Source organism: Thrips palmi, unplaced genomic scaffold (genome assembly GCF_012932325.1).
Source record: "Thrips palmi isolate BJ-2018 unplaced genomic scaffold, TpBJ-2018v1 HiC_scaffold_17, whole genome shotgun sequence".
Taxonomy (NCBI): Eukaryota; Metazoa; Arthropoda; class Insecta; order Thysanoptera; family Thripidae; genus Thrips; species Thrips palmi.
The window spans coordinates 6,313,223-6,330,915 of record NW_023144626.1 but is presented as its reverse complement, the minus strand read 5'-3'; the positions used below and the strand labels follow the sequence as shown (position 1 = coordinate 6,330,915).

Here is a 17,693-nt window from a genome sequence, read left to right as displayed (position 1 = left end):
GGGTGACCCTGGGACAGCGCGGGGCGGCGGCGCGGCGGGGCGGGACGGACGCCCGGCCAAGGGCTGCATGAGGGGATGGATGACGCAAACGGGGTGCGCCTAGAGTGCGGCAGGCGGCAGGCCACTCGGGCCGCGGCCGCCGTGGCATGGGACGGGGCACAGCCGTGGGGGGAGGCGGCTCGGCGGCCCGGCTGGCCGAACATCGCGATGGTGGCCGCGGTGGTGTCGCGGATGTCGTCATGTCGTCATCGCGCGGCCCCCTGCTTTGCCCGCCCCGCCTCGGGGTAATCGAATAACGTCGGCAAAATCTTGTTCGCTGTTCGATTCCCTGAGAGCCGCTGTCTGACTCTCGATCCCCTGCAGACGTCGCACCCACGGCACAGGACTCTGATGCAGTTCAAGATTTCAGAGTGTAGCACTCGAGGTTGCAGGATGATCCGCACCGTGGCCCCCTCTGCCCGAGGACGGCCGGCGGCCGCCGGGCGGGTGCCCCGTCGGCCCGGCGGTGCGCGCTCATAGGCAGGGAAGCCCGTCAGAGGCAGAGGCACTAGTGACCTCGTGCAGTCGAGTCGGACGCTCTGTCTCTCTCTGGTTCCTGGTTCTCCTTCCGACCGGCCTGGTCAAGCTCGGTCCCGCTCGGTCCTCCCCGGCGCTGTGGACTCGCACGTGCGAGGCCAGCCATGGCGCCAGCAGCGCCGTGTGCAGCACCACGCCGACGAGGGCACGTTCCTCACTGGGCCGGACGACCACCCCAACAGCGATGTCTTGCCGTCCACGGGCGAGTTGCGGGTGTGAATACCCCTTGCCGCTCACTCGGAGAGACTCGGAGAGACTCCCCGCGCGCGGAATGGCGCGCCGCGCCGCTGGAAGGCAGCGCCGCGAGGCAGGGCAGGGCTGCCGTGGCGCGGCGAGGCGCGGCGTCGCCCACCCGCACGCCGGCGTACAGTAGCACGGCCAGCACGGCCAGGGCGGCGGACTTGACCCGCACCCGACACCTCATTCGAAAGCATCTGTCTCTCTCCCACTCACAGGGCGATCCCGAGGGGTGCGAGAGAGACAGAGTGACAAAATGATCCCTCGGCGACGTGCCAAAGGGCACGCCGAGGACGCCGAGGAGAGCCTCCCAAAGGTCAGTCCTTCAGTCCACCGGACAGCGGTGTGAAACAGCAATTGGCGGTGATTTTCTAAGACACGTTGCTGGTGCATTGACCCCCGCGGTGGCGCGCCGCGTGACGGGCGCGCGGTGACGGTCACGTGACCCGTGTCACGTGGCGCGTGACGACCAATAAAGGGATAGACTCTGAGCCGCGATAACTCGCAGGGCAGGGTCGCATCGATTCGTGGGGCCCAGGGTGGCGACAACATAATGAACAGAAATGACACCCCCCACCGCCACCACACACTGTCACTGGGCTGTCCCCGCCATCAAGGTGTCCATTACTGCAGCGCACCCTATCAGCCTCAGGTTGATCCATGGGTTGATCCGGTGTCGGGTGGCCGAGTGAGCTGCATTCGCCGAGCGGCACGAGGTAAACAATGAAGTGCAATGATCCCCCGCCGAGCCTTGCAGGCCGCGCGCACCGCGCACCAGGGTCCGGGGTCGCCGAGGGAATTCCGAGGCGAAGCGCGGCAACGCTGCGTGCGTACCGATTCCTGCAGTGCCCTGGCAGTGCCCTGGCAGTGCCCCTGGAAAGGGACCGGGACCGAGTGAGAGGGAGCGAGAGGGCGAGGGACGGGGCGACGTCTAGCCAGCCGGGGCCGTGGCGGGGCGGCGGGCGAGCGGAGAGCCGAGCCGGGTCCTTGGAGGCGCGGCGGCGCGGCGGCGCGGGGGAGAAGGGGCCATCTCCCTCCATCTCCCTCCAGCCAGCGCCGCGCTGCGTCGCGCCGCCGTGGAGGCCGCCCTCCCATTGGCCGCGCACAACAAGTGAGTGAGAGAGAGCGAGCGCGGTGCGCGCGGTGCGCGCGGTGCGGGGCGTTGGGGCTTAGCGGGCGAGCCCCTCTCCAGTCGTGGCGGCGCTCTCTGGTCTTCCACTGCCTTCCGGCGCGCCGCGCACCGCAGCTCGGCGTCCGCACCAACGGCCCCGGTTCGAATACCGGCTGCGGCCGCGTTTTGCTCCACTTCACCGAGTTTCGTCAAACGCACCGTCAGTGGCGTCCCGGGTGTACAGTGCGGCGCAGTGTGCGAGTGAGAAAGTGTGTGTGTTCAGCCGGTGTGAACGAGCGAGGTGCTAACTAACACGCTCGACTGCCTCTCCGTTGGATTGCTTTGGATTACTCACCTGCCTGTACCGGACTGCGAATACAGGTGAGTGCAGCGCATCGCATCCGCGCGGCGCGGCCTGTACGGCGCGGCCCGCACGGGATGGCGTACAGGCCGCTGCAAAAATAGCAGTTGCAAAAAGTAGAAGGCGTCGCCAAACGATACGGTACGCCGATACGTCATGTACAATACGCGCGTTGCATCCGGTTGACTCTAAGATGACGTCACTCGAATCGAACGGATAGCAAGGAAAGACTGTCGTGCACAAAGAAAGTCGTGCTTTGCGGCTGTTGTTAGTATGAGGGCTGCGGTCGAACCATGCCACGGGGGCTGTTTGTAAGTGCAAAGTCAACCACGGACGTCAGGGCTGTCAGTCTCGCCAGACCAACTTCCTCAAGTGTACGCCCACCGCGCGGCGAGGGCGAACTTGGAACGCGTCAAAGGCTGGCTGTCAGTGTCAAAAGAGTCCCTCCTTGTAGTGGCCGGCGAGCTGGCGGTGCCGCCGGCCGGCGTGCCGGCGTGGCCTAGCAAGCCCAAGCAAGCCTGGCCTTGGGCGCGACCATGAACTTCTTTCTTCCAGCCGGCCGGCTTGGCGGGGCGGCGGGGCCGGCGGCGGGGCTAGCGGGGCCCGCATCAGGATGAAGCCGGTCATCATCTCCTCGGAACGCAGCTCGGAACGCGGACGGACAGACTGTTTTATCCACGATCCCTCTCTCTCTCCCGCCGCGGGCCCCGCCCAGATGAATGAGTTGCCTATCTCCAAGGCGCCGCCCAGCCAGCCGCCCCGTTCACCCGGGAACCCCCACCGTTTCCTTTGCAGTGTATGTGTTCCCCCCACTCTAGAACGAGTCGGGAGAGTGCATGTTGCTGGCGAGGGCCTGGCCGGCCGCTGCAAGGGCTGGGTTGCGTCCGTCGTCGCCTTGGTCTTGGTGTCGTTCCGAGAGCCGCGGCTGTGCAGCGCGGTTTGCTTGTTGTTATGGCTGGGCATAAACGGACGCGTGGGGCTCTGGTCTTCGTAGTGTAGGCCCCTGGTGCCGGGCCATGAACTGCGGCGCGGCGTTGCCGGTTCGACCGCGCCATTCAGGTTGAACTTGAACGGAAACGTGGCGGGCGATGGCCATGCCGGTGGCCGATGACGCCATCGCGGTGCGCGCGGTGCGGGGGCGAGCCGGCTCGGGGCGTGTGGAGCGGAGCGGAGGCACGGGGCGCCCTTCGCGAGCTTGGCTGGCATTCTAATGAGGACGTAGCTTAGCGCATCGCCACGCCAGCCCCGCGAGCACAAAGGAACTCCGGCGGACGTGCGTGGGATTCTACGATTCTATCCGCCACTCGCCACTGTACACTGTGTACAGTGATCGCTGTTTTTGTGTCCAGGCGTAAGGAATCCGTCGTTGGGTCCTGAAAGGATTTACTCACTCATTGTTGCACGCCCAGAGGCTGCTGCTCAGACCGGGGGCCAGGACGAGACTGGATCGAGAGCGCCTTCGCGTGCCTTTTATAAGATGACACACACACACGCACACACGCACAATGCTTACAATGCACAATCGGTAGCCGTCGTCCCGATTACCCCCGCGCCCGATTGCGCATCTTCGATCGTACCGACTCGTCGATCTGCGCTTTGGGTACGAGTGATGCCCTATCGGGCTCCCCTGTGTGGTTATCAAGTAGAAATTTATTGCAGCCACAATGAATTTTCAAGATCATGCGGACTGAGACCGGCAGCTGTGCGTCGTCGTAAATTTCGCCCACTTACACTGATCGCGAGGCTTACGGTGGCCAAGCCGGCCAAACTGTGGACACGTGACACACGTGAGCCATTGTACCACACGCAGCATGGCGGGCCACGCCGGGCCACGCCCATGCTGGCCACGAGGGACCTGTCCTGTCGGCCGCTAATGAGAAAGTCGGCATTTTACAGTGGTCCCGGCACGGCACGCGCCCCGCGGGTTCAGCAGGTTCAAACGCCGCGAGTACGCTGCCGGTGGCGTGCGCGGCGAGCGCGGCGAGCGACCTGCCGGCGGCCCTGGCCCCGCCCGCACGCCGCACGGCCCCAAGTGGGTGAGGGTGAGATGCTTATCGGATCCAAGGCTCAACTGCCCCCTTTTACTGGCGTATCAAGCGTACACCTCGCCGGCTGGGGCCCCCAAGGGGGCTCGCCGAAGGGTGGTGGGGCGACGCCGGTCTAGACGGCACGCGACGTGCAGGCGGCGTAGTGCAGCCTGCAGCGGGAACGCGCGGCGGGTGAACGACCTCCAGGGGAGCGCGGTGGTGGAAAGCAAAACAGCGCGGACGGCGGATGGGCCGGGCCGGTTGGGCTCCACACCTCCACGGCGCAGCCTGGCGCCGCTGGCCGCGCCGCGCGGTGTAGGCAACCCATCCGGCAGGCCGACAGGGTCATAATGCGCGCCGCTGGTGATTTGTTGCCAGTGGCGTGGCGAGGCGAGGCCAGGGCGCCGGGCCGCGCGCCGTGCGTGTCCCGCGCGTTGAAAGGGTGCGAGGCCGGTCGCCAAAACCCAAACCACTGCCGCCGCGCCGCCGCGCCGCCGCGCCCCCTATGATCGATCAGCCGGCTCGCCTCGCGGCCCGTGACAGCCGACGTCGTTTTGTGGCCAAACTGGCGTGAATATTTCAGCAGACAGACACGCGCTGTTGTTGCCCCGCCACGCCAAACACTCATATCTGCGGAGCACATCGCGAGCCTCGTCGCGAGGCTAGAGCGGGGGGGGGGGGGGGGGGGCTGCTGAAAAGCCTGTCGGGGGCGCGAGCGAAATCGCGTGCTCTACCTGTCGTTCCCGACCTGGCCGACCTGACCCAGTCCGGCGGTTTGGCGGCCGCGACACACATCCGCCAAGGACTGGCGGTCCGTGGCGAGGCGAGGCGGCGAGGGCGCGCAACTGGTCACTGTCGGCGGGCACAGCCGGCACGGCCATGGACGCGCAATTAAGGCCGGCGACGTGTCTCGATTACCCGGAGCACGCGCAGCACGCGCAGCACGCGCAGCTTGGAGGCGCCGCGGACGTCGCTTCGTCCCGTCGTCGCGCCACGCCCTCGCGGCCCCCGCGCCCCCCGCGGCCCCCGCGGCCACGTCGGACGCTTCCGGCTCTTTGGCCGCGGGCCGTCTTGTCATTGCCGCCAGGACCATGACAGCTTTTGTTCTGGCGGACGGTGGCCGCTGGCGCCCCTTTCGCAGCCTAATTCGTTCTGGGAACGCGGCCGACGTGGCTGGCACACTGGCACGCCGATTCCGAGCAGTGCTTTCGTCGGCGCGTCCTCTCCCTCGCACTCCTGCCGGACGCCCCATGAGTGCTGCAGAGACAGAGCGACGGAAGCGCTGTTCGGAAGCACGGAGGTCCGAGGTCCCGGAAGCCCTGGGACTGCCTTGCGGCGCCTTGCGGCGCCTTGTGGCTCCCCGGGGACGCGGCCCGGCCCGCCCAGCCCACCTTGGGCGCGGCCTGCATCGCCTGCGGGCCCCGCGGGGGAACGGCCCCGCAAAGCGCAAAGCACCGCGCGTGGACAAACGTAGATTAAACTTTTGTTGGTGGACGGCTTCCCAGTGGACGCTTCATTACATTCATGGGTAGATTTGGGGACTGCCCCGAGGACGGCTTGTTATTGTCTGAATCGTCCTCACTTCGAGCCACAGGTCTTGGTTTTAATTTTACGGTCGACACGAATCACCTGGCCGTCGGCTGCGAACGCTTCTATCTTCGACGTGCAGTTCGACCTACGGCACGCCGCGCCACGCCTGCCCGCGGTGCTCAAGGACGCATCGGACGCATTCGCGCGCGCGGAGAGCGGACCAAACCCAACCTGGCGCCCGGCGGCGCGCGGCCCTGCCCGGACAAAGCGACGTTCCCGGCCAGGACGGCGCAGGATAGCAGGATGATGCCAACCGCGGTCGGGTTGCATCAGGTAGCTCAATGGCGGGGGTGGCAGCGGTGCTGCAGACCCATCGTCACTCCGTCTCCCTCGCACTCATGGGGAGTCCCGTGGGTGCGAGAGAGATAGATGCCTGGAACGCCCGTGACTAGTGGGGCGCTGCCACCGCCGAACTCGCGAGTGTAGAGTGTATACACAAAGCAGCCGGTTGACTAATGCGCTGACGCGGTGGCAATAACCACCATTTCTGCACGGCGGGGTGGAACAGCCAATCGGCGTCGCTTCCCAAACACCCCATCCCACTCCCCACCACCGGCCCCTTCCCTTCGGCCTTTTACCACACACCTTCATTCCCCTTCACGATCAATACTAATGAGGATAAAACAACAAAGAACTTTGGTGCGTTTTAATGATCTACACTGTGCTTTGGAAAAACGGTTTGTCCGGCGGTGGCGGACTCGTTCGGAAAGTCTGCGTACGTCATCGGTTCTCCCGGCAGGCGATTCCGCGGGACGCGACGCGCCCTTTTTGTGGGTTTTTTGTCTCTCGGCCGGGCAGCTGGAGCTCCAGATCGGTGCGCTGGAGTGGTCCGGTCCAAAATAGTCCCGGATTCGGCCCTTCGGCTATTAAACCCTCTAACGGCGAAGCGGGCGAAGGGACGGCGGGGCCAGGGCCAGGGCCAGGCCCTCTGCAAGCCAATGGCCTAATGTCCACCAAGCGGCCAGTTTGTTGACATGCACGAAGAGCGAGGACCTCTGAAGGTCGAAATGTTTTCCGCCAAGGACGATGAGGTCCTCCCCGTGGATCGCACACCTAAGTCCAGGACCAACCATAACATGAGCCACCTCCCCCCTCCTCGGCCTCCTCGTCCCCCTCTCCGGCGTGGTCCAGGGTCCAGGGGCCTCCCTCCGCACGCCAGGACGCCAGGACGCCAGTGTCGACGGGGACCTGGACAGGACCGGGCTGGACCGCGCCACCGGACTGAGCCTCAGCGTGCAGCACACTGCGGAGGGAGGGCCGAAGGTAGTCCAGCTGGCCAGTCTTGGGCGGTTTGTCGCTCTGTCTCACTCGCACCCTAGCCGAGTGCCCCGCGAGTGCGACAGAGACAGAGCGACGAAACGGCTCGTGGATCGCCGGGCGCGACAAGGCAGCAGGCGCTGCACTGCATCCGTGAAGACGCCGCCACGCCGCCACGCCCCTGCCGAGCCTCCAACGCGCCCTGCCCCATCGAGCCTCCATGGAAGGGAACGACGCGTGTGAAACTAGTGCGAACCTTAATCTCAATCTGTGGCTGCGTGTTGTTGTTCAAAAGCCGCGTTGCTTTTATTTTCGGACTCCCCCTCTGCCGTGGTAGTGCCCCTAATCTGACTCGTGTCATATCGAATCACAACGCTCCGCTCGCTTCGCTGCAACCCCCCGCCCCTGCCCGCCCCTGCCGGCCCCTGCCTCTGCCCTGTCGTGTCCCCCGGTCACGGGACGCCGCTCACATAACGCGTGTTCGGCGTATCGAGTTTCGCCAACCTCCCACACTGTCGTGTCTTTTAACTTGACCTGGACGTTGACGAATTTGCACTCATGCCTGCAACATTCGCTAAACACGTCCTGCCACAGCGCGCGAGTGAGAGGTGGGGCTGGTTACGCCGAGATCATTTGCCAAGTGGCGTGCGAATTTGTCAGTCGTCAGACACTGACTCACGCACCGGGGGTATTTTCCGCCTGCCGACCGGCTGCGTCCGAACAGTTGCTTTCGACGCTCTGTCTCTCCCGCACCTATGGGCGCGAGAGAGACAGAGACCAGAAGATCTTTTAGGAATCCTCCTGCCGGGTCCGTGCCCTGGAGCGCGCCCCTGCACATGGCGGCAGGCGGCACACGGTGCCTGCAGGCTCGGACTGGCCAGGGCAGACAGGCAGAAAAATCTGCCGGGGCCTTTGGATTTGTGACCAGTAACGTCACGAAGTTGGTCAAAAAGTGATTGAATCTCCGAAAGTAGCCGTTTTCGCTGAATTTGAGCGGCCACTGCTTCGATCTAGTAGCGGCCAACGGCCTCCCTCGACGTCCTAGTATTCTTAAGACCCTACTCTTTCATGCCCTGAATCGGGAAGACGTTGACCACAACGGTTTTGCCTTTGACCGCAACGATTTAGGGACCAAAGTTGGTCAAAAAGTGGTCAAATCTCGGAAATTTGCTGATTTTGCTGACTTTGGGCGGCCACTGTGTCCAATGTAGTTGCCGTAAAAGGCCTCCCTCAACGTCCTAGTATTCTCAAGACCCTACTCTTTCATGCCCTGTATAGGGAAGACGTTGACCACAACGATTTTGCCTTTGACCGCAACGATTTAGGGACCAAAGTTGGTCAAAAAGTGGTCGAATCTCGGAAATTTGCTGATTTTGCTGACTTTGGGCGGCCACTGTGTCCAATCTAGTTGCCGTAAAAGGCCTCCCTCAACGTCCTAGTATTCTCAAGACCCTACTCTTTCATGCCCTGTATAGGGAAGACGTTGACCACAACGATTTTGCCTTTGACCGCAACGATTTAGGGACCAAAGTTGGTCAAAAAGTGGTCGAATCTCGGAAATTTGCTGATTTTGCTGACTTTGGGCGGCCACTGTGTCCAATCTAGTTGCCGTAAAAGGCCTCCCTCAACGTCCTAGTATTCTCAAGACCCTACTCTTTCATGCCCTGTATAGGGAAGACGTTGACCACAACGATTTTGCCTTTGACCGCAACGATTTTGGGACCAAAGTTGGTCAAAAAGTGGTCGAATCTCGGAAATTTGCTGATTTTGCTGACTTTGGACGGTCACTGTGTCCAATCTAGTTGCCGTAAAAGGCCTCCCTCAACGTCCTAGTATTCTCAAGACCCTACTCTTTCATGCCCTGTATAGGGAAGACGTTGACCACAACGATTTTGCCTTTGACCGCAATGATTTTCCGACCAAGTTGGTCAAAAAGTAGTCGAATCTCGGAAATTTGCTGATTTTGCTGACTTTGGACGGCCACTGTGTCCAATCTAGTTGCCGTAAAAGGCCTCCCTCGACGCCCTAGAATTCTTAAGACCCTAGTCTTTCATGTCCTGTACGGGAAGGCTATTGACCGCAACTTGTGTGGGAGCGGCAGCCTCACAAAGTTGGTCATGAAGGGTAAAAACAATGATGATCGGGGGCCTTTTGCGGGTTTATCTGCCGGGGCCTTTTGGGCGCCAGTCCGAGCCTGGGTGCCTGGCCCGCGGCAAAGAGCGACGCGACGGGAACCGCCTGCGGAGTCCAGGGTAGGCCAGCCCGTCAAGCAAGCCTGCTCCCCGGCGCGGCCTATCCCTGGCTTGTAAGGCTGCAGGCTGCCTTGCGACGGACTCACAAATTTTCGCTTCGGCAAACTCAAATTGGCAATCGCGTTCGGAACTTTTACTGTCTCTCCTTCGCGGTAGCCTGGTTTTACTAGAAAAAAGAAAACAAACGAAAATACAGACTGCTGTTAGGTTTTCTGTTCGCCGCGTCGTCGGTCGGTAATTGCAAACCGAGTGCGGATTCTTCTCGATTTACTGCGACACTTATTGAAGCGCCACTCTGCAGCGGTCCGGCCGTGCCGCCGGACGAGTGGCCCGGCGATACTCTTGTCAATACGGGTGTAGAATTGAAATTTTGCGCCGAATTGGTCGTTTCCGGCTTCCGGCGCAACGCGACTCGGCCGAACGCGATGGCGGCACCTGGCATGCGGTGCGGTTTCATCTCGCCGTCGTCGCCCCTTTCCTCCTTTCCTCGGCCGCGGAGCCTCGCCGCGGAGAGCGCCGCGCCTCCACTATAAATGCCGGCATTCTCGTTATCGCGCCACTTGTTGTCCTGCCGGCCTGCCGCGGTGAGGCAACGCGCAACGCAGCGACAGCGCAGCGACGCGGCTGTCTCGTTGGGCTTCCCGCGTCTCGTCTCGTCTCGCCTCGCCGCGTCAACAGCGCGTCCGCCGGCCGGGCGCGCGCCGCGTCGTCTGGTCGTTCCCTCCCCTCCGCGGATTTCTCGGCGGGGCTCGGCAAGGGCGTGCATCGGCTGCAACTCGGCTCGCACCTCCAGCAGCGGCACGGACTCCAGGACCAGCTCCAGCGAGGTCACCACAAATGAGTGGCCGCCCTCTCGGGACGCAGCCGCGCTGAAGACCACCGTCGAAGGACCTCCCCCAGGATGGTGCCGCCGCCGCGCGCCCCGCTGACGCGGTCCTCGGCGCGCTCCGCGGTCAGCCAGTCGCTGGCGGCGTCCGCGGTGTTCCTCATCAACATCACCACCGGCATGGGCTTGGGCTGGTCGTCGCCGGCCTGGAGTAAGATGACGGAGGCCGACCCGCTCGGGCCCGGCTTCACCTTGGACCTGGACGCGGCGTCGTGGGTCGTGGCCATCTACGACGTGGGCATCCCGGTGGGGTCTGTGTTGGCGGGCGCGCTGCTGGGCTCGCTGGGCCGACGACGCACGCTCATGCTGGCGCCCATCATGGTGCTGTCCTCCAGCGCCCTCACCTTCGCGGCCAGGTCGTCGGCGGCCCTCAACGCGGCGCGCGTCCTGCTGGGCGTCAGCTTCGGCCTGGACTTGTCCTGCTCCAGCCTCTACATCGGGGAGATCGCGAGCAGCGACATGCGCGGCAAGCTGTGCACCTTCACGACGTCGCTGGTGTTCGTCGGCGTGCTGCTGGAGTACGCCATCGGGCCCTGGGTGTCGTTCGCGCAGCAGGCGCTGCTGCCGGTGGCGCCCGCCGTCATGAGCCTGGCCGTGTTCGCGCTCTGGGCCCCGGAGAGCCCCTACTTCCTGGCGTCGCGCGGCCGCGGCGAGGAGATGCGCCGCGCGCTGGCCAGGGTGCGCGGCCTGTCCAACAAGGACGCCGTCAACGGGCTGGCGCAGCAGCGCGCCGGCGTGGACGTCGAGGCCGCCGACATCCTCCGCGGCATGGAGGCCGACCGCCGCCGCGAGCGCAACTTGTGGCGCACTCTGGTGACCAACCCCGGCAACCGCCGCGGCTGCATCATCGTGCTGTTCTTGTGCGGCACCGGGCCCATGATCGGCACCGGCAGCCTGCTGTCCTACGCGCAGTACCTGTTCCGCACCACGGGCAGCGCGCTGTCCGCGGAGATGTCCGCCATCGTGATGTGCGCCGTGCAGTGCGCGGCGGGCGTGGCCTCGTCCCAGGTGGGTCGACGACCTTACTTCCTTTGGCTTTCGCTTCCCTCTGCAACAATCAGCGATAAATAATTTGTCCTCTTGCTCCACTTCTGCAGGTGATCGACCGCGCGGGCCGCCGCCCCCTGCTGCTGTGCTCGGCGGTGTGCAACGCGGTGGCCATGGCGGCCGCGGGGGCCTTCTTCTTCATGAAGGACGCCCTGCACCAGGACGCCGCCGCGGCGCGCATCACCTGGCTGCCGCTCGCCTCCCTCATGGTCTTCATGGTCTCCACCAACCTGGGCACCACCACAGTTCCCTGGGTCATGATCGGCGAGCTGCTGCCGCAGCAGAGCAAGACGCTGGTGCCCAGCCTGTCCGTGCTGGCCTTCTCCGTGGTGGCCTTTGCCACCAACAAGCTGCTGCCCGTGCTCGGGGAGCGTGTGGGGCTCTTCGTGGCGTTCTGGGCCTTCGGGCTCTGGTCCCTGGTCGTGTTCGCCTTCACGTGGTTCCTGGTGCCCGAGACGCGCGGCAAGACGCTGCTGCAGGTGCAAGCGCTGCTGCTGGGCGGCGCCGGCGGCAAGGGCGGCCACCTCCAGGACGGCGACAAGGACGCCCTGCAGGGCCACGAAGAGCGCGCCGGGACACCCCGGCAGCAGGAGCGGTGGTGAACTGCAACTCCTATGTTTGTACATAGTGTAGGCCTCCTTGAAGACTGCAGCGCGTTGTGTTTGTTGATGTGCCATATGAAAACTCTCGTCCTTTGGTAAACGTCCAAAACATTGACACGTTTGTGCACAAATTTTGTGATGCTGTCCGTTTTGATTTGGAAACGTATTTATTGAGTTACGTTTAATGTTGTAGTATTATATGAATTCCAATTATGTAGACACCGATTGTTGTTGCTTTTCTCGATATACTGGTTCTGTCGATAGGGCTGTGATGTGACTGATTCTCTTTAAAAATATTTTTGTCTTTAATTTATTTTTTTATGTACAGTGCTTTTTTACACGTGTACCCAACGAATAAAATCGTCAGACAGTGGCAGAGGTTATCTCGCATGCATTTTTTTATTCGTGGTGTTTTCTTTTTGTTTAATGCTTCCAATCCTTTACCTATTTTCGCATTGACGTTTTACGAAATTTAATCCCGCTCGTCAAGTCCACAAACCGCCGGTGTGGTGGCGAGGCGACCCGAACCCGAGGCTGTTCTGGCCGTGACATAGCGGACCTGGTAACCCAGTCAGAATGACTTTGGCCTCGCAGAAGCTCGCCGGCAGCTAGCTTAGTCCCACGGCCCTGCGACCACATTTTTACTGGCCTTTTTTCAGACATAGATATCACCGGGGCCGCGTATCTCCACTAGAAAGGAATGAACCGAAACCGGGAACTGCTTTGTTAGCAGGCCAGCGGGGCCCGAAGCCTGATCTGGGGCGGGGCGGAGGGGCCCTGCTGTGCACTGGGTTGCCTGCCGCACCGGGGCTTAAAACGTGCCGTCAATCGGGCGTAACGGCGTAACGACGGGGCGTTGAGGCTCGCCTTGCAGCCTCGCCTTGCAGCCTCGCCTTGCAGCCTCGCAGCCTCAACATCTCACGGGTCAAATATCGGCGGGCCGGTCATCGCGGGCCCCGCGGCACTGCCGATAGATACCGCCGCCAGCACCGCCACCGAGGATCCGAGAATCGCGGTCTCGCATCGCTGAAGTCTGCAGTGCGGCGGCTGTTGTACAACCCTCGCGATATCTCGGGGCGAATAACTCGAGACGGCTCAATAGCCACATAATGTGTGCGAAGTGAGGCCGCTCTCATCTGATAACACCAGTCCACGCCTCTACCGCAACGTCTCGTCCTCGTCTCGAGTGCTCGGATTTACGATGATGATGAGTCGCACCTGACAATAAAGCACCCTGCTAAAAGTGCCGTTTTGTTTTTCTGTTCCTCAGGCCGTGACGCGCCGCCGCCATGGGGGCGTGCTGCAGCTCGGACGAGCGCGTCGAACCCACGCCCGGCTCTCCCGACTCCACGGAGGTAAGGGGTAGCACACTGCAAGCATGCTGCAAGCAGGTCTGCCCTGCCGCACTCAGAGGGAGACAGCGCCGCGCGCCCACGGAGCGAAGGGTAGACAACCCTTGCCACGCTGGTGCATCGACGGCCTTTGGGTTTGCCTACCCGAGCGTCCGCGGGCGCTCGCCCAAGGCAGGTCTCGCGCGGCGGTGGCGTCCGGAAACACGAAAATACCAAGACCGGAACTAGCACTCCTGCCAGGGCCTATTTTATCGGAGGGGGTGACTTCCCCGAGATATTCTGTAGCCGAATGGACCGGCCGTGGCGAGGTCGAGTGCGTAGGCAGGACGGTCGGCGCCGTGCGTACCGCCTATGTACATCGATTGGGTAGCCAAGGGCCTAGGGCGAGGGGGTTGAGGCTGGTTGAGTCTAGGGGAGACGAGGAGGGTTGGCGGGGCGGCCGGAGGGGGGCGGAGGGGGGCGGAGGGCGGGGGCTCAAGGTCGCCGCGCCGCCGCGCCGCCAGCCTCCGCCGCCAGTGTCCTCTGCTGGCGGAGTGAGAGAGACAGCAGCATTGCCATTTTCCTCCGCGTTCCGCCGCCCCTCCTCGCCGCGCTCCCCCCTCCTCGTGGCGGCGGCGCGGCGGCGGGGTCGGGGTGGCGGGGCGGGGGGTGCAAGCGCGTAGCGTCCGCGTCGGCAGAGTGCGTGTTGGGTTTGGGGTTGGGGCGCAAATGCCCGCGATCGTGACGCGTGACGCACGAGGCCCTTGGTCCTTTGTCATTGCAAGCAGCCGCAAAGATGGAGCAGGAGCTCCTTGATGCCACGGATGGCCGTGTAGGTTGACTCACCCCGCACCGCAGCCGCGGGCCCGGCTCCTTTGTTTACATACCGGCGTGTCTTGATGTCGTCCTCGTCTGTTCCAGCTGCAGGAAAGCGGCCGCAAGGGGAGTGCGTCCAAGTTCCACGGGCCCGTCAAGAAGCGGAGCTGCACCGATGTCATCTTCCTGATCCTCTTCGGTGCATTTGTCATTGTGCTGGTAAGCAGTTTGAAAGGATTCACAGAGCAGCATTCTTGCCTACGGGCCGCTGGGTGCTTAAGTCATTTTCTGCAACAGGTTGGTCTTCTTGGATACTGTGTTCATAACGGGGATCTCTATCGTATCATCAACGGATACGACAATTGTGGAAATGTCTGTGGAAGGACAAACAAACCCTCGACAAACAATGATCCTAAATTCAGCTGCCTTGGGGCCAACAAAACTAGTGATAAGTACGTTTGTGGTTTCTGCATTCAAGGATGATTGTTAGGCGAGCAGTCTGTCCAACACCTTTCATATTTTCTGCACACAGGTATCTGCTTATTTCTGCAGCAGGCCTTGCTGTAGTGAAACCAAAAGATGTCAAGAGAGAATGTGTCAGTAGCTGTACCAGATCTGGATAGTAAGTATAAACAACCACAGCTGTAATCATCCAGCGAATGCTAATCCTTATCAGTTAAGCTTACTCAAGCACTGTTCGTAAAATTTTATTTTCTCTTCACAGCCGGGCATTCCTTAATCGATGCATTCCAGAGACTAGTGATACTGTGGTGAACAGCTTTTTCTCCAAAACTGGATTAAAAGACTTCTTGGCGGTAAGCTGATTGCCTTGCTGTTCAAAATTATGTGACATGTATTGATTTAATTGTTTTTGGCTAATCACTTGTACTCAGGAAGTGTCAGAAGATCTGCATCTGTGCTGGCAAGAAATTTTGTATCTGTGCCTCATTGCCTTTGCCTTATCCATCGTCTTGCTGTTCCTCTTCCGCTTTGTGGTCGGATTTGTCGTTTGGATTGTCCTAATTGGAGTGGTTACAGTCAGCGTATGCGGTACTGTTTATTTATGGTGAGACTCTCTTAATTAATGCTGATATTTTAAATTATAGTCCAAGATCTGACACTGATCTGATCTGATTACTATGCTTTATTTTAGGGTACGCTACAAATTGGTTCGTGATGAGCTGAAATCCAAACCAGATTACAGTCAGTCCGAAATTGGGCAAAGGAAACATTATTCCCTGCTTGCCTATGCTATTGTAGCCACAATTGCTACTGTAAGATTCATCTACTTCAATTATTTTTATTCTGTATCTATCTGTAATAAAAGTTTTATTTATTTATTTTAAATTTTATCTGCAGGTTGTTATAATGCTTGTTGTTTTGGTGATGAGGAAACGGATCCAGCTGGTTGTTCAATTGTTCAGGGAGGCTGGAAAAGCTGTTGCAAGCATGCCAGTGCTTCTTCTACAGCCTGTTCTGGTGAGAACCATTTAAAAGAAATGTTGCTGCTCTTATGAAAAAAAATAATTATTTCACACTGAAAATCAATGAGAGAATATCTGTTGCAGACCTTTGCTTCTCTTGCTGTTGTTGTTGCACTCTGGTTGCACTTTTCACTCTGGATAGAAACTTCAGGATTTTTGACTCCCAGAGGCGAGGATAATTTGTATTACAAAAAAGACACTGTTATAAAGGTTTGTAGATCTCTCACCACTTTGAAATGAGTCATTGAGTATGTACAATAACAATGAATCATCCTTCTGCTCTAGGTCACTCGATGGTATAATCTGTTTGCTATGTTCTGGTTCACTCAATTCATTGTCAGTTGCCAGCACATGGTAATTGCAGGAGCTGTGACCACTTGGTTCTTCACAAGGTTTGTCCAGTGTCCTTTACTGACCTATGCTTTTGAGCAAGTTGCAATTTTTATTCTATTCTCCAATTTCTTTTTTTTTTCCAGGAACAAGGATCATTTAGATGCTCCAATTTCTACATCTTTTTACAACCTTGTTCGTTATCACTTGGGATCTGTTGCTTTTGGTTCACTCCTGATTGCCATGGTCCAGATGATAAGAACTGTGTTTGCATGGCTGCAAGAAAAATTGAAAGGATCTGAGAACGATTGTACCAAGTGCCTCTTTAAAACATGCCAATGTTGTCTCTATTGTTTTGAAAAAATTTTGAAGTATCTCACACGGAATGCGTTCATAGAAATTGGTAATAGCCTTTAGTCTTTTAAAACTTAGAGAAAGATTTATTGGATATTTTATCTGTGTTGTAACTTATTGTTCTGTCTTGTAGCCATGTATGGACATAACTTCTGCAGAGCTGGAGAGCAAGCCTTTAAGATGCTGTCAAGTAATGCTTTGAGAGTTATTGCAATTAACTCTGTCGGAGACTTTGTGTTGTGGCTTGGCAAAGCCCTCGTTGTAATTGCCACTGTACTCATTGGTGTAGAGATGCTACAGGTAGGAACAAAATTTCTGTGACGAAGAAAGAAACGCTATTTTCACCACAAAAATCTGTCTAACTCCTTTCTTTTTCATTCAGGCCAAGGAAGGTATTCAGCACATCTGGGTTCCCTTGGGTCTTGCTGGCCTTTTTGCATTCTTAGTCTCACATTGCTTCCTGACAGTCTATGAGGTAATATTGTCATCATTTCCTTCTAGTTATGAACTTCTTTCAAGTAAAATTTCTTACATTTTATTTTATTTTCCATTAGATGGTGATTGACACAATTTTCATGTGTTTCTGTGAAGATTGTGAGCAGAATGATGGCATGAGTAAACCCTACTACATGAGTAAGGATCTTATGGTAAGAAAGTTCCTTTTTTTGTCTTTGACGCTTGGTTCTGCTCTACATGTAAGACTATTAATTTCTGTCATTTTTTCTCATGCTTGTAGGAGTTTGTTGAAGACAGCAAAAAAGCTTTGTCTGTGGGTGATGCAAAACATGACAACTAAGACTGCCAACTACGTCCGCCTCTTCATTATTTTGTATTTGATTTGATTATCGGCTGACACTTCTCCAGCTTGAATATCATTTTCATTTTTGTTGACTGAACTAAATTTCATATATTCAAGTTCTCTGGACTAGATTGTTTTATCAAATACTGTGGGATTTGATATTCTTGTAGGTATTTAGGATTAATTTGTGTTCTATTCCATGCCTGTATTAATTTTTTTTTATTGATGTGGACATGCATACTTAAGTAATGCTATGAAGTTAGATCTGTTGGATCAAGCAGAAAAGACGAAGCTTTCATACCTTGCCTTGCACTTGACCAAAGTTGATGTTAATTTTAAAAACAGAAATTGTGTATCCACAATTAGACTTATGTATATGTAATACTATGCTGTAATGTTTTGTTTTCCTGACTAGAGTACATTTTTATATCTTTGGTTTTGCTACATACTGTACATGCTTTGCATAGAGACCTGAAGTTTCTCTCAAGGATTCTAGCTTTACATTATCTATTTTTGTGTACAGTCTGAAAATACAGCTGTCTTTATCTTTTGTAACTCTCAATTTCCTTTGTACATCCAATTCTCCGGTGTGGTTCAAATTGTCTCACCTAGTTGAAACAGTCAAGATTGGCC

The 17,693-nt window shown here is 58.3% G+C and overlaps 2 protein-coding genes across 3 annotated transcripts; both read left to right on the top strand.

Annotated features, from left to right (window-relative positions):
• The first annotated feature begins 2,000 nt into the window (after positions 1–2,000).
• Positions 2,001–17,615, top strand: LOC117644109 (choline transporter-like protein 1). Of its 2 annotated transcripts, XM_034383327.1 has the most exons (16): positions 2,001–2,305; positions 13,217–13,301; positions 14,199–14,312; positions 14,391–14,545; positions 14,626–14,715; positions 14,818–14,908; positions 14,987–15,159; positions 15,247–15,367; positions 15,453–15,572; positions 15,662–15,787; positions 15,863–15,969; positions 16,054–16,310; positions 16,395–16,561; positions 16,644–16,736; positions 16,816–16,908; positions 16,998–17,615. In XM_034383327.1, the coding sequence occupies exons 2-16, from the start codon at positions 13,236–13,238 to the stop codon at positions 17,055–17,057; spliced, it is 1,833 nt and encodes a 610-aa protein (XP_034239218.1). In that variant the 5' UTR covers positions 2,001–2,305; positions 13,217–13,235; the 3' UTR covers positions 17,058–17,615. The 2 variants fall into 2 exon arrangements, with proteins under 2 accessions (XP_034239218.1, XP_034239219.1); XM_034383328.1 differs by lacking the exons at positions 2,001–2,305; positions 13,217–13,301 and adding an exon at positions 13,946–14,109.
• Positions 7,084–12,348, top strand: LOC117644111 (facilitated trehalose transporter Tret1-2 homolog). Its single transcript, XM_034383335.1, has 3 exons — positions 7,084–7,165; positions 10,205–11,305; positions 11,395–12,348. The coding sequence occupies exons 2-3, from the start codon at positions 10,313–10,315 to the stop codon at positions 11,944–11,946; spliced, it is 1,545 nt and encodes a 514-aa protein (XP_034239226.1). The 5' UTR covers positions 7,084–7,165; positions 10,205–10,312; the 3' UTR covers positions 11,947–12,348.
• Positions 17,616–17,693: the final 78 nt, after the last annotated feature.